Source organism: Hyaena hyaena, unplaced genomic scaffold (assembly GCF_003009895.1).
Source record: "Hyaena hyaena isolate Hyena2069 unplaced genomic scaffold, ASM300989v1 scaffold_7, whole genome shotgun sequence".
In the NCBI taxonomy this organism is placed as follows: domain Eukaryota; kingdom Metazoa; phylum Chordata; class Mammalia; order Carnivora; family Hyaenidae; genus Hyaena; species Hyaena hyaena.
The window spans coordinates 203612-217895 of NW_024080639.1; the positions used below are offsets into that span (position 1 = coordinate 203612).

Sequence of the window (14284 nt, forward strand, 5' to 3'; positions counted from 1 at the left end):
GAGCACTTGTCACCTCTCCCACCCATGTCACACATCATCAAAATGTTGTTACAGAAAAGCAGCAGCTACCTTTACTGAGGCCATGCTCTCTGCCTGGCTCTCCACTGTCATTATCACATCATCACGTCCCCACCCCTCTGAGCTGAGAGCCATTCTTTCCATTTGACAGATGAGGACGTGGAGGCTTGAGAGGCTGCCCCAAATCACACTGCCGGGAGTTGGAACCTGGGACTCCACAGTCAAGGACAGGTGGCCCCACCCCCACCAGCGTACGCTGTCTCTCTTGGTTAGTTACTCTTTCTGCATAGGCAGTAGGTCTTTGAGAGCTTGGACTATTTTCATTCATTTGTTGGGTAGCTTCTATCGCATTCCAGGATCTAGACCTTACTTTGGGCATTAGAAATGGAAGAAAAAGTTACAGCTTATGCTCTCAGTGTGCCCCAGTCTGTGTGGGTGACAGATACACAGATAAATGATGGAACGACTCGGGTGCATGATATACAGGGCTAGCAGACCAAGTAGGGGGCGCTTCTGGCCAAATTTGCCTACAGACTGGAGCCTGTAACACATGGGCTGTGTTTGAGCCCTGAGCACCTGGTGCGTTGCCTTGCGGACAGCAGGCGCTCATAGTTGGTGGCAATGGCCAAGTGAGCACACAGTGTCAGCGAGAGCCCCAGAATACCCATCTAGCTGATGTGTGCACTTGGTCATCGGTCATCTGGGGTCCCTTCAGTTTCACCCGACACTTATCACGGTGGAAATGGCGTGGGGCGGCATGACACTTCAGGTGACAGAAGCTCCTGATAGGCAGCTGTGGTGATGGCTATATCTAGGTGACCCGCCCTCCCCAGAGCCTAGCGCTGTGCCTCACACCAGGGAGGAACCGATAAATATTACTGATTAGTGATACAGCCTTCTGCCATCTAGGGGACACGCAGTCTCGGATGGTCACTGAGGTCATGCTGGATGGTGCACCTTAGGGTGTCTCAGTCTGTCTTCTGTTCATCACCACTCCGCCTGCTAAAACTACATGGGTTCTCCATTTTCTCCCTTCCTGGGTCCAAAGGGCCAGAATTCTTAAACCTGACCAGAGACTCTTGAGAGGCAAACACGGGAAGTGTATCACCTCTGAGTCACGCTTCCCATTTCTCAACCAAAGCAAGTGTCCAGAGCAAACGCTGGAGCAAATAGCTGGGTCCCAGACCCTATGGGGCAGATCACGACCTTTCCCTTTACCTGGTTCTAGAAACACTTGCCCTGCCGCCTTCTGACACCCTGGCATCCTGAGCCACTGCCAGGTGGGATGGCCCGGTAAGTAGAGAGAAGTTTCCGGAGCTGGGCCTCCGTTTGCCAGATTCTTCCTTCCCGTCATTTTTCCAGGCTCACTGCAAGGCGCCCCTGAACTCACTCTTGCAAATGAGCACAGGACTGGGTGGTTTGGGCACCCAGAAGCAAAGGCCCTCAAGAAGGAGCTAGGGTCTTTGGGACCTTGTGTCCTGCCCCCTAGGCCACTCTTCCAGGGCTCAGCCCTTTGCTTGGGCTGTAGCTGGGCTTCTAGACTTGCATCGCAGGCAAGTAGGTGTGTCACTCTGCTCCGGTAAGGGGAGAGAGCCTGGCTATTTCCAGTGGATTTTCTCCAGGCCCCTCTCCCACTCCACCCTGTACTGTGGCCAAGGACCCGGTTGGGGGTGGGGGGAAGGCTTTCTCCCAATCACCCAGGCCTCCAGCCTCAAGCATCAAGCTAGTTCATGGTCCCCAGTGACCCAGGTCCTACCTAGGCTGTGCACTCTGGCCCCTCCAGCAAAACAAACACCAACCTGAGAGTGGAGTTCTCTGACACTAGCTTCTTTCTCTTTGAGTGTCTCTGTTCCCAAGTCTCTGTCCCCAAGAGTGCAGGGCCTCCCAAGTGCCTTCAGGGAACCCACATCCTCTCTCCCCCTTTGGCCCAGAGGTCCCTGCCCTGCCCCAGGACTCAGAGCGCTGGAGTTAGGGTCACCATGAGCCTGGCTGTCACATCCTGTGCACTTCCCGCACCCCTTCCCGAGCTCTCCAAATCCCCACCTCTCTTCCTGAGAACCATCAAAAGATCACCCAACTGAGGGTCTCCGGGTTTTGTCTTTCCACCCACGCGCCTATCACTGTCCAGGGGCAAGCCTCCACTTCCCTATTCCACCAGGGACTCCAACCCTTTTCCCGTGAGCCCTGTCCAGACCCTTCTGCGCTCCAGACTGGCTCGCGGGCTTCCTCTTCTCCCGCGCATCCCATCCTCCCTCCCAGCCCTGGTCCTGGCCACCGCTGCGGCCAGGTAGCCCCCCAAGTCCAAGCCCCAGCCCATCAGGAGGCTCACCGCCACCATTCTTGTAGCAGAGGTAGGGGAAGCGCCACACGTTGGCCAGGTCCACCGCGAAGCCGATCACGGACAGCAGGAAGTCGATCTTTTTGCCCCAGGTCTCGCGGGGCTGCTCGTCGCCATCGCGGGACGCCAGGAGACACTGGACGCCGTTGCGCTCTTTCACCACCAGCAGCTCCGCGGCTTTGCGCCCTTGCACCGGCTGCTCGGGCCCCGCGTCTGCCCCGCTGTTCTCCGGCTGCACCTGCGGCTTCATCCGCGCCAGAAGCATGGGTGCGGTTGGCGAGGGGGACGTCAGCGGTACTGGGAGCACGCGAGGCTCTGCCTGATAAAAGGAAAAGATGTGGTCAGTAAGCCATCCCGCCCTACTCCCGGGAGCGCGGGGACAGAGCGGCCAGCGCGCACGGAGCGGACGTAGGGTTCCCCACAAGCCGCGCGCGTCTGGTGGTAAAATTTGGAAACAGTGGTAGTGGCGCGGAACTGAGACGGAACTTAGAGTTGGAGACCAACCCTGCCGGCCCTGCGGGTCTGGTCCCGGACGGACCCCACAGCGCTTCCCTCATTCGCCCGCTCCCTCTCGCCCCCAAATGGCTGGGCTGGGACACGCGGAGGCGGAGGTGTCCCGGGGCGGCGACCCTGCCGGTGCCGTTGGCTGCCCCCTGTCCCCCAGGTCGGATCTGTGCCACCTCCGGCAGCCCCAGGAGCCACTTACCCCTCGGCACTTCAAACTCGCCACCACTCCGGCTCTGCGCACGCAGCCGGGGTCTCCGGCACACCTCGGCCGGGGCGCGCGCGGGGCGCACTCACGTGTCCGGCAGCGCCGCGGTCCCGGGTGCCCCGCCTGGCCGCGGCGGGCTGTGGGGCGCCGGCCGGCCGGGGCTGGGCTCCGCCGCGTGGCGCTCGGGCGCGGCCCGGGGAGCGCGGGAGGCGCGGGGCGGCCGGCGGGGCGCGCGCTGGCTGCTTCTGGCCGCGCCGGGCGGGGGCCGGGCTGGTAATGTAGCCTGCGCCCCAGGTAACGCGCCGATTGCATTAAGCCCGCGCCGGGCCCGCTCCGTCTGGAGCCTGTTAGCGCTAATGGAGACTGACAGCGTGGCCGGGGCTGGGCAGGGGCGGGGGCGCGGCGCGGGCTCGGGGGGCGACTCCGGGACCCGGGTGCCCGCTCCCTTTCCAGCACGCACCGGCGCACCAGACGCAGCTCCCGGAGGGCCCGGGGCTCTGACTTCTCACCTTGGGAAGAGAGCGAGACGCCCAGAACTGGGGTCAGAGTCGCGTCTGCGAGGGGGCCGGGGAAAGACCAGGGAGAGCAAATGACCCGAGTCAGTACCAGCTCTGTCATCCGCTGCAGGCGGTGTAAACTTACCCTGCCCGAGTTTCTCCATCAAGGAAGTGGGAATGTTCTGCTCAGTGCATTGCCTAGGTCGGCAAACACGCTGGCGGGCCGCTGGCTGGCTCGGAGTTGAAAGGTCAAGCCCCAGCCCTTGCTCTTATGTCTCTGTCATGGGCAGGCTAGCACAGATGTGTGGTTCTGACCCCTGTTTCAGCAGGCTGAGGACTGTTATTCATTCATTTCGCCAGTCATTCATTTACCCCTAACTCATCTGTTATGAGTTATATGCCCTAGATACGCCCACTATGTGCCAGGCACTGTTCTAGGCTCTTGGGATACATTCCTGCACAATTTACTCAAAAATCCCTGACTGGGTGGAGTTTATATTCTGTGGGGGGGCGATAGGGGAATCAAGAGGTATAATAAATGCACACATTCTATGGTATGTGAGAAGCTAATATTTGCGTAGGGAAAAACAGCTTGGTGAGGGGATGAGTAGTGCTGTGTGCGGGGAGGCCGTGGGTCAGGGAATTTGAGAAGGTGACACTTAAGCAAGCAAAGGGGTGAGCCATTTGCACCTGGTATTCATATATGCATTCCCTATTGGTTATTTTATTCATTCTTTAAATGACCACCTGCTGTATGCCTGAACAATGATGACTAGTAGAGCTACCGAGATATTTCTTGCCATCAAGGAGCTTACAATCCAGGGTGTAAAGAGTCCATCACCACTCCGATTGGTCAGGGTTGGTTGTAACTACAGAGGTATGGAAATTGGTTGGAGCTGCATCGGCAAGTAAGGGGTGCGGTGGTAATCCAAGAAGGCCATTACAGAAGCCACAACACTTAAGGGGGATGGACAGGAATTTGCATATGCCCTGGCATGCTGACCTTTCGGTCCTTTAAACGTTCCAAGCTCAAATCCACCCCAGGACCTTTACACTTGCTGTTTCTCTGTCTGAGTTGTCCAGATCTCAGTTCAGTGGTCCCTTCTTGACCACCCAAATCGAAAATGCACCCCCACTCTCTGTCATGTTGCCCTGTTTTTGTTTGTTTATTTATTATATGTCTTCTCTTGGGTAGCGTATGAACTCCATGAGGGCAGGGACCTTGACTGTCCTCCACACCACCATGTTCCTGACACCTGGAACATACTAGGGAATTAGTATGGAAACTGAATGAATGAATGAATGGTGGCACATGGGGGCGCTTAGAGCATTTTCGCCAGAGGAACCAGCATGGCAAATATTCTCTGTGAAGGATGTAGAGAGGAGAGGAAGGGAACATGAGTGGGACGGTGAGCCCCCCCTGGCCTTCTGGGGGCTGACGATGAGTAGAGGCAGAAGGTCAGGGAAAGGATGGAGCAAAGGTTTCAAGAGTGCCAGGCACCGCAGGTCCCCATCCATCAGGGGACTGTCTTTGATCTGTGGACTGGCTTCCCAAGCCTGTGAGGAAAGCAGGGAAGGCATCGTCTTTCCGTTTCTCAAGTCAAGAAACCACGGCTCCAAGGATTCAAGGGACCTGCCTGAGGTCTCACAGGTTAGAAATGACAAAATTGAAATGAGAACCCAGATCTCCTGGTTCCCAGCCCCCATCCCCTCCACCAGTTTATGGATGGAGACACTCAGAATCTCTCAGTGATTGTGTTTCTCTCCTCTCCTTTCAGCCCACGCCCCACCCAGCGGCCCTGAGAGTCACACCTCTGAACGCCGGGATGCCTCAGCCTCCCCCGCTGTAGCATCCCCATGGGGGATCCCCGTCACCTCACTGCAACAGCCTCTCAGCCGGCCGCCTCGCTACCAGTATCTTTCCAGCCACGTGACACTCACCAGCTGCCAGGCTCTTCCTAAAACTCAAGTATGATCACCTCCCTCTTCTGCCTCCTCTTCTGTCTCCTCGGAGAGACGGCGCACCAAGTGTGATTTAATTAACCGCGGATTTAAGGTAATTTTATTTTCTTCTTTTTTCCTTGTCCTTATCTGCCGACTTGTCTACAAAGAGCATTTGATACTTGTGCAATCAGAAAAAGATAACCCACAATTTCTCAAAATCCTCCAATCTTTTCAAGATAATATCTAAACACCGTTAGCAGTACAGACAAGATTCTGCCTGTCCATTCAATGCATCTCTTGCTAATCTAATTCTCTACTCATTCTCCCTACAAACCCTTTACTTTATCCAAAATATATTTTATTCTCTAGCAACGTGAAAGATCCAGGTACCCTGGATACCTTGTGCTCTGGAGTTTTAACTCTGCCGTTCCTTTCTTCCTCTTGTCTCCCCGGAGAACTCCTGTTCATCCTTCAAAACCTCAAAAGTCACGTCCACTGTAAAGCCTTTCCTGATAACCACCTCCCAACCACCTCCTTCTTTATACTGCTCTGGATGTTTCTCTAGTACAGTTCTCTGTGTGATTTCCCCACTGGGGGTAAGGACAGTGTCCAATATATCCTGTTACATAGCTTGTGCTGTGGAGATGTGTACAAAGCAGAACTAGAAGAGATCTCAATCATCCGTTGGGTTTGGTGTCTTTGGTTGGGGTTGCTTCTGTTGGGTTCCTCTAGAAGCATCATCTGAAACAAAGATTTGAATTCAAATAGTTTACTTAGCAGGCAGGTCCTGGGAGCCCTCGTATAGGAGTGGGGAGGAGAGGCAAGAAAGGGAAAGGACCCCAGAGCGGCGACGTGAAGGAGCAGTTTCAGCTGTGGGCAGCTGGGGTTTAATCCTGCTCACGACCTCTGGGACACTGCGTGGAATATGCCTCCATTGTCCCCCTCCTGGGTGAGGAAGTTGGAGTATTTGCCCATTAAGTCTGTTCCCAGGGTGCTAACTTGCCAGCGTTCCCAGCCTGCCCGGTGCGTGGGCTGAACATCCCAGCTGCCAGCAAAAGGCTTCTCGCAGAGTCCTGGGGCCTGGCAATGAGAAGCTGGCGTGGGGTCCGCACGGGCAGGGACAGCGTGCGCGGGGCACTGCGGGTTTGCTGCAGGGGTGCAGGGAGCATCCCCCCACTTCCGCACACCATCAGAGGGCCAAGCAGCAAGCCCAGAGCCTTCCACCTGGCGGTTTCAGAGACTTCTGGGGGACAACAGTGGCAACCCCAGGCTGGGACCAGGCTGAAGGGGAAGGCGTTTCTCTCCATGTCTGACCCAGACCCCCTGCCCATCACTCCGAGAGCCGTGGGGCCATGTGGCTTCTCTCCATGCCCTGCATTCTGCCCTTCAAGGTGGCCTGAGGGCAAGTGGGTGGGCAGGCGACTGGAGCATTATCAGAGCTAACTCGATCTCTGGGGAAGCGTCACTTCCACTTACCATGGCACTTGGTGACACAGGCCATGGGCACGAGGCGATGGCTGGGGCTGTCAGTCCAGCTCTGGACATCTCCCGGCAGACGCCAGGACCTGGACACACAGATAGGCTGGAGGACATTTGGAATCCGAGGTCTGGACACTGGAGGTGTCATCAGAACACTGTCAGAACTTGGAGCTTCATTGCACTGATGGGGGAACTGAGGCCAGAGAAGAGAGGTTTGCCTGTGAAATTTCTACTTTCCATCTGCCTTTCCTCCCTCCCTTCCTCCCTCCCTCCCTTACTTCCTTCCTTCCTTCCTTCCTCTTTCCTCCCTCCTTCCCTCCCTTCCTCCCTCCCTCCCTTCCTTTTGCTTTGCCTTTTTTTTGTTTAAACCAGGGACATTAGACTGGTGTCCTTGCAGATGACCGGCTCTAGAGCTGTAACTTTTATTGTATTTACAAATAGCATAAAAGTCCCTTTAATAAAAGACCCAGATAAGCTGAAGTCAGTCTCCTCTAGAAGCCCTCCCACTAAAGCCCCTGAGTCCTTGAGGCTTCCAGCTTACCCAGAGGTGGCTGAGGCCTTACAGTCTTCTCTGCCGAGCGCCTACCCCAGCAGGCCACACCCCGGCTCCGGCATGAAAGAGCATCTGTCCGTCACCGACGTCCGCATTTACATCCTCCGCCTGAATCCGACCACAGACGGCACATGTGTACGTGGGTGATAAAAGGCACCTGGAACTCACCATGTCCAAAATAGAATTCTCAAGCTCCCCTTCCTGACTCTCCCACAAACATGTTCTTCCTCGTTCTCCCTCATCCCAAGTGATGACATCTTCCTTCTAGTTCCTCAAGCCACAAAAACCTTGGAGTTGGCCTTGACTCCTCTTTTTCATACTTCCGCATCCAATGCTACTGCAAACTCTCTGGTCCCAGTTGCCTCACCCCTCCCCGCCCCCACGGGGACCGGTCTGCTCCAGGCCATGCCATCTCTCACCTGGATTACTGCACAGGCTCGGAGGGGCCTCCCTCACTCTCCCCTTTCCCCTGAAGCGTAAGTCCTACCCAGTCGCCAGACCTTTTGGAGACGAGCTCAGATCCTGTCCCTCCATCTCCGTGCTCCCATCTTACTCAGGATAAAACCAAAGCCCTTCCAAGGGTGATAGAGATGAACAAGTAAACACATCCATTTGTGGACTTGCCGATGCAAAGCCCAGCCAAGCCGTGTGGCCCTCGAGGTACAGGAATCGGGCAAGGACACAGGTGCGGGGCAAGAAGAGCAGGACAGCACGTGGTGTGCCAGAAAGAGCCCCGGGGCTGGCGGTCAGCACCCACCTGACTCCTGCTCTGCTTGATTTCAGGCTTTGGGGTCATGGCCAAGTCCAATGGCAACATGGGGATGAACCACAGGAAGAAGACAGACAAAAGGGAAGTCAGGAGAGGAGCTGGGGAGGGAGCAAAGGAAAGGAGGGGTTGAAGGCAAAGGGATTCATTCTCTTGGGAGGGAAGGTGGCCACCCCCCTCTGTCGGAGCCCCTTAATACATCCCTCGGCTTTAAGGTAGTCACGTGAGTTATGGTGACAGGGGATTTGTGCTCAGCTGGGCAGAAGGAGCCATAGCCAGGTTGGCACAAGGACCCTGCACCCCCGGGGACACCAAAGCAAGTGGGGGGTGGGGGGCCTGGAAACCTTCATGCCCAGAGCCCTCTGTTAGAAGACTGGGCACACGTGAGGTGATCTGATGAAATGCGGGCTCTCCCAGAAATATGCACCTACACACAGCATTTGAAACTTAGTGTGAGATTTATCATATGTGAAGAAAAGTACAGAAAGCAGGTATGAACAGTTTACAGTTTCAATAATATCAGCGATATGAACATAAAAGAACCGACCTCTGCGGGTTAAGAAATAGAGCATCTCCATGGTCAGTTAAGCATCCAATTTGGGCACAGGTCAAGATCTCGAGGATTGTGAGTTCAAGCCCTGCGTCCGGGCTCTGTGCTGACAGTTCAGAGCCCTGGAGCCTGCTTCGAATCCTGTGTCTCCCTCTCTCTCTCTGCTTCTCCCCTGCTCATGCTCTGTCTCTTTCTCTCACAGACAAAAATAAATAAACATTAAAAAGAAAGGAAATAGCGCATTTCCGGTTCCCCAGAAGCCTCTGTGTGCCCCTCATCAACACCCCCCTTCACTGCTCTCCCCCACTCCAAGGCAACCACCCACTACCCTGCACTTAGCACGTAATCGTTTGTCTTCCTTTACCACCTGCTAATATCTCCCCAACAGTACATGGTTTCAGTTTGTCCTTCTTTGAACTTTACATAAAAAGAGTCACACCACAGATACTTCTGTGACTTCCTTGGCTGAGTATAACATTTTTGAGTTTCATCCATGATGGAGTGGGCTGTGGTTCGCTCATTCTCATTGTTGGATATATTCATTGTATCGTAGAAGCAAAAACAAAGTCATTTATTGATTCAGCCATTGAAGGACATTTGGATTATTTCCAGGTGTTTTATATTCGAACACTGCCCACAGTGAGTTTCTAGAGTTTCTATACTTAGCAGATCGCTGGTTTGGAGTGTATGTATTACGCTTTAGCAAGGAATGTCAAACTATTTTCTAAGATGCTGGTACCAATTGCAACTCTCTACAGCAGTGTTACTTCGCTTCCAGTTTCTTCACATCCTCCCCAAACCTGGGTATTATTTACACTTTGAATTTTTGCCAGTCTTTTAGATGTAGCTTTAACGTGCATCCTCCCCACTTGTAATGATGCGGAGCATCTTTTCACATGTGTATTGTCCCTGTATATTTCTTTTTGTCCTGCAAAAGGATGACGTCGTTGGTGCAATTTTTTGTTTGTGTGATTTTCTATCGGCTTGTTCGTCTTTTCTTCTTGATTCGTAGTGGTTCTTAATATCCTGGGTACAAATACTTGTCAATTCTATTGCAAACATCTTTTCCTGGTTGTATTATAAGTCTTTTTTTTCTCTATGTGGTGATTTTCACATAAGGTTATTAATTTTAATGTCATCTTCATTTAATTTAACTTTTCTTTTAATTTAAGTATTTATGTTTAAGTTACAAAATCCTTCCCTCCTTATGGCGCGCCTTGGTGGCTCAGTCAGTTAAGCGTCCGTCTTTGTCTGAGGTCATGATCTCACAGTCCATGATTTCAAGCCCGGCGTCGGGCTCTGTGCCAAGAGCTCAGAGCCTGGAACCTGCTTCAGATTCTGTGTCTCCCTCTCTATCTCTGCCTGTTCCCCGCCCATACTCTGTCTCCCTATCTCAAAATAAAATAAAAACAAAAAAAATTAAGAAAAGAAATCCTTCCCTACCCGATATTTTCCTAAATTACAATTTAAAATTTGACAGTTTTTCTCTTTATCTCCCCTTCGATATCTTAACTAACGTTGCCGTCTAGGTACAAACTTTCACTTGTAAGATGAATCAGTTCTGGGGGCCCAAAGTACAGCACAGTGACTAGTTAATAAGGGTGTATTACTTATCGGAAATTTGCTAAGAGAGTAGACCTCATGTGTTCTGACCATACCCCCCCAAAAAGATAACTCAATGTGAGGCGATGAATATGTTAATTAACTTAATTATGGTAACCATATCACAATGTGTATCAAATGATCACGTTGTACACTTTAAATATATTCAATTTTATTTGTCAATTATACTTCAATAAAGCTAGGAAAGCAAGCAAACAAACAGCATTGCTTTATAAGATGGTTTTGCAAGATTCTTCCGTCCTTTCTCTTCAGGAGTGGCTTGGCAATGCTATTTCTTACAGATTTCAGAGTCAGCTTGCTGAGTTCCTTGAAAAATCCCATCGGAGGGTCTACTGCAATTACACTGAATGTATAGATCCAATGGGGAGACCTGACATTTCTACAGGATTCAGTCTTTGTATCCAAGAACACAGTACATGCCTCTGTATCTGTCATCTTTAATGAACACAGCATTTTAAACAGAGTTTTCGGGGATTTACAGATTCCCACATGAAACTGTCTCAGAATCCCTTAACATTACCTCCTGGTAGCCACCAGGCTCTCTTCTCTCCATGTAATACACGTGGACCCCTTCTTACAGCCACCTCTCACCCCCTTCCCGTCTGTCCTTCTGGCCCTCTGATAGCCATTCCTAAGAAACTGACCAAATCCAGCGTTTTCTGCAGCTTGGAGATGCAAAACTGTGAACTAGCTAAAAGCATGGTTCAGGAGCCTCCCTGCATGAGCTCTAATCCTAGTTCTGCCCCCTTAGTGTCTGGGAAATCTTGGCCAAGTTCCCCTACTTTTTTGTCTCAGTTTCTTCATCTGTAAAATGGGTGAGATAGGGATGGCGACAGTACCCATCCACCTCATTGTCGAGAGGATTAAATGAATAAATACACGTAAAGCAACCCCAGGATCATGACCTGAGCCCAATTCAAGAGTCAGACGCTTAACTCAGTTTTCACACTTGTAAAATAGGGGTGACGTGGGGCGCCTGGGCAGCTCAGTCGGTGAAGTGTCTGACTTCGGCTCAGGTCATGATCTCATGGCTTGTGGGTTCGAAGCCCACATCTGGCTCTGTGCTGACAGCTCGGAGCCTGGAGCCTGTTTCAGATTCAGTATCTTCCTCTGTCTCTGCCCCTTTCTTGTCCCCACTCTGCCTCTCTCTCAAAAATAAATAAACATTAAAAAAAATTTTTTTAATGGAGGTAGCATACCTGTTCAATAAGACAACCGATGGGAAGGATTTTGATATCACTATAGGAAGGGGCTCATTTCTCAAGACTCCGTGACGCCAGGTGCAGCTGGGTCGCCAAGGGTCACTGCTTCCTCCTGGAGGCCTTTCCCTCTTTGTACTTTGCCAGATCACAGATCACACTAGGCTAGCAGACTGTTCAAAGGTGTCTCAGATCCCTTGTTCCCAGCCCAGGGATTTGGAGTCAGTGAATCTGCAGCGGAGACCTGGAATCTGCATGTTTACAGTATGTTTAATTCCTGTTTAACAAAACATAATTCCGGTGTTAGTGACACGTTTCATAAACATTGTCCCAGGCGGGGAGCGGCCGTGGCAATTTCCACTTGCTCTGCCTGCCCCGAGCAAGGGCCTCTTTTCTCTTCCACTGGGACGCTTTTCTTCCTTTTGCTCTGGCCCCTTAGCAGAGAGCATGCAGCTTCCTGGGCTTGTCCCCTGGAGGGGTGAACGGGTGCCCTCTAGGGCTTGGAAGTGAGAAGAGCGGCTTCGTGCTTGTGGTCTGGGCTGCGGGCAGGCAGTCCCAGGAGCAGCCCTAAACCCCGCAGAGCAGGCGTAGGATGGACAAGGCGACGGAGGTGGGAAGTGCACCCTCGTCAAGGAGGCCATCGAGAGGCCTCGGCACGGGGCTCACGGTGACGGCTGGGGATGCCGCCTCCAGTCTGGGCTGGTCCTACTCTGCCTTTGTGTCCGGGAACCCAAAGTTAGTGATGGCAGTGCGGGCTGTGGGCCACGCTGTGTAGACCACACACGGAGAACACTGCTTGAGACGCATCCTTATTGGAAGCCTGCCTCCTCCCCCAAGGGGAAAGCTGAGTAGTTTTAGGACCAGGGCAGGGGGGCTAGGGAGCCAGGCTCAGGGTGGCGAGTTTCTGTCCCTTCCAATTGTTTAGGAGACCGCAACCCCCTGGTCTCCCTAGCGTGATAAGCCAGCACAGTGATACTCAACTTTCACAGTAACTGGGTGGGGCTTCAAATGCTGGCCCTGTCACCCGGTAGCTGTGTCACCTTGGGATGCTGTGTACCCGTTTTCTCTTCCGTATGGTGGGGTCCGTCAGCATCGTTATCTCACAGCGTCGTTGGAAGGCGTGAAAGCATCGTGACTCAGTGATGTTTGCCGTATACTAAATACACATGGGCGTTTGCTACACATTAGGCAGCCCTTCATTCACTGAGCATTTATTGCTTGTAAGAACCATGTATTATTACCTACAATACTCCCCGTGGTTATCCCATTTTACAGATGAAAAAGTTCATGCTGGTAGTGGTCAGATGTCTTGTCCATGGCCACATGGGTAGGATGGGGCGGGAAGTGGGATTTGAACCCAGATCTGGGCTGGCTCCCGGGTCCCGGTCGTCTTCCTCCTCTCCACCTCCTCACTGTCCCCTCCCCGTGCTGGCTCCCCATCTCAAGAGGACGCTTCTCACTTTGGGAACCTGGAGGCTGGGGCTGATGCGGTTCTGAGCCTCAGCACTGTCTGTCGGGGGTCACAGACTTCTCCGGCCCTTTCTCAGCTGAGCCAGAGTCCTTCCTCCCCAAGGCTCCCCTCCTCCCACCCGGATCCCCGATGTGCCCACCCTGCCCATCACCTCTGGGACCTGCCTTGACGCCAGCCTGCCCCCTCCGGCTTTCTTCCTCTTCTCTCCTCCCCTCCACCCTACCCACCTGTCCCGGTCTCCCCTCCTTAGAGCCGTGTCCTCCTCGCTCCATTTCCTCCCGTGCTCAAGGGAGAACCCTCCCCGTGCTGGGTCGGTGCCCTTCCCCCCAAGTCACTCAGGTTAACAGCAGGCCGAGAGCCCAGCCCTGGCTCTGGACACACGGTCCAGGGCTCTTCCCATGGTCCACATCCTCTCTGTGGAGACTGCACACATGCTGAGAGCACAAGATGCACGACAGGGAACAGAGATGAGGAGGCTGCCAAGGAGGGACCAGACCGCCAGAGCTGGTGCTCACAGAGTCCCAGAGGTCAGCATTAAGCCATTCCTTTCTTTTTTCTTTTTAAAAAATATTTTTTTTATTTTTTAAAATATTTTTATTTATTTCTAGGAGAGAGAGAGAGAGAGAGAGACAGAGACAGCGTGAGCAGGGGAGGGTCAGAGAGAGAGGGAGTCAGACTGAAACAGGCTCCAGGCTCCGAGCTGGCAGTCAGCACAGAGCCTGACGCGGGGCTCGAACCCGCGAACCGCGAGATCATGACCTAAGCGAAAGTCGGACGCTTAACCAACTAAGCCACCCAGGCGCCCCTTAAAAAATATTTTTAAAATTAATTTTTTTTTGAGAGAGAGAGAAAAGACGAGCAAGGGAGGGGCAGAGAGAGAAAGAGAGAGAATGCCAAGCAGGCTCTGAGCTGTCAGCACAGAGCCCGATGCAGGGCTTGAACCCTCAAACTATGAGATCATGACCTGAGCTGAAGCCAGACACCCAACCGACTGAGCCACCCAGGCTCCCCTAGGTCTTTCCTTTCTCGTTCCAAGGGTCACAGAAACACACCCGTCAGCCCTGAGGTGCGCCGCTTTCCTGGTGAGGAGAGCAGGTAGTCGTTTCTCACTGCACAGGATAGCTGTGGGCTGTT

The 14284-nt window shown here is 53.1% G+C and overlaps 1 protein-coding gene across 2 annotated transcripts in view; it reads right to left on the reverse strand.

The window, feature by feature from the left end:
- The window catches only part of SLC6A2 (solute carrier family 6 member 2), a 46526-nt gene extending 43905 nt beyond the window's left edge, over window positions 1-2621 (reverse strand). For both annotated transcript variants that reach the window (XM_039242003.1, XM_039242010.1), the window contains exon 1: window positions 2348-2621. In XM_039242003.1, coding sequence (XP_039097934.1) covers window positions 2348-2621 — 274 coding nt within the window. The remainder of the gene's footprint in view (window positions 1-2347) is intronic.
- Between the last annotated feature and the right edge of the window lie 11663 nt (window positions 2622-14284).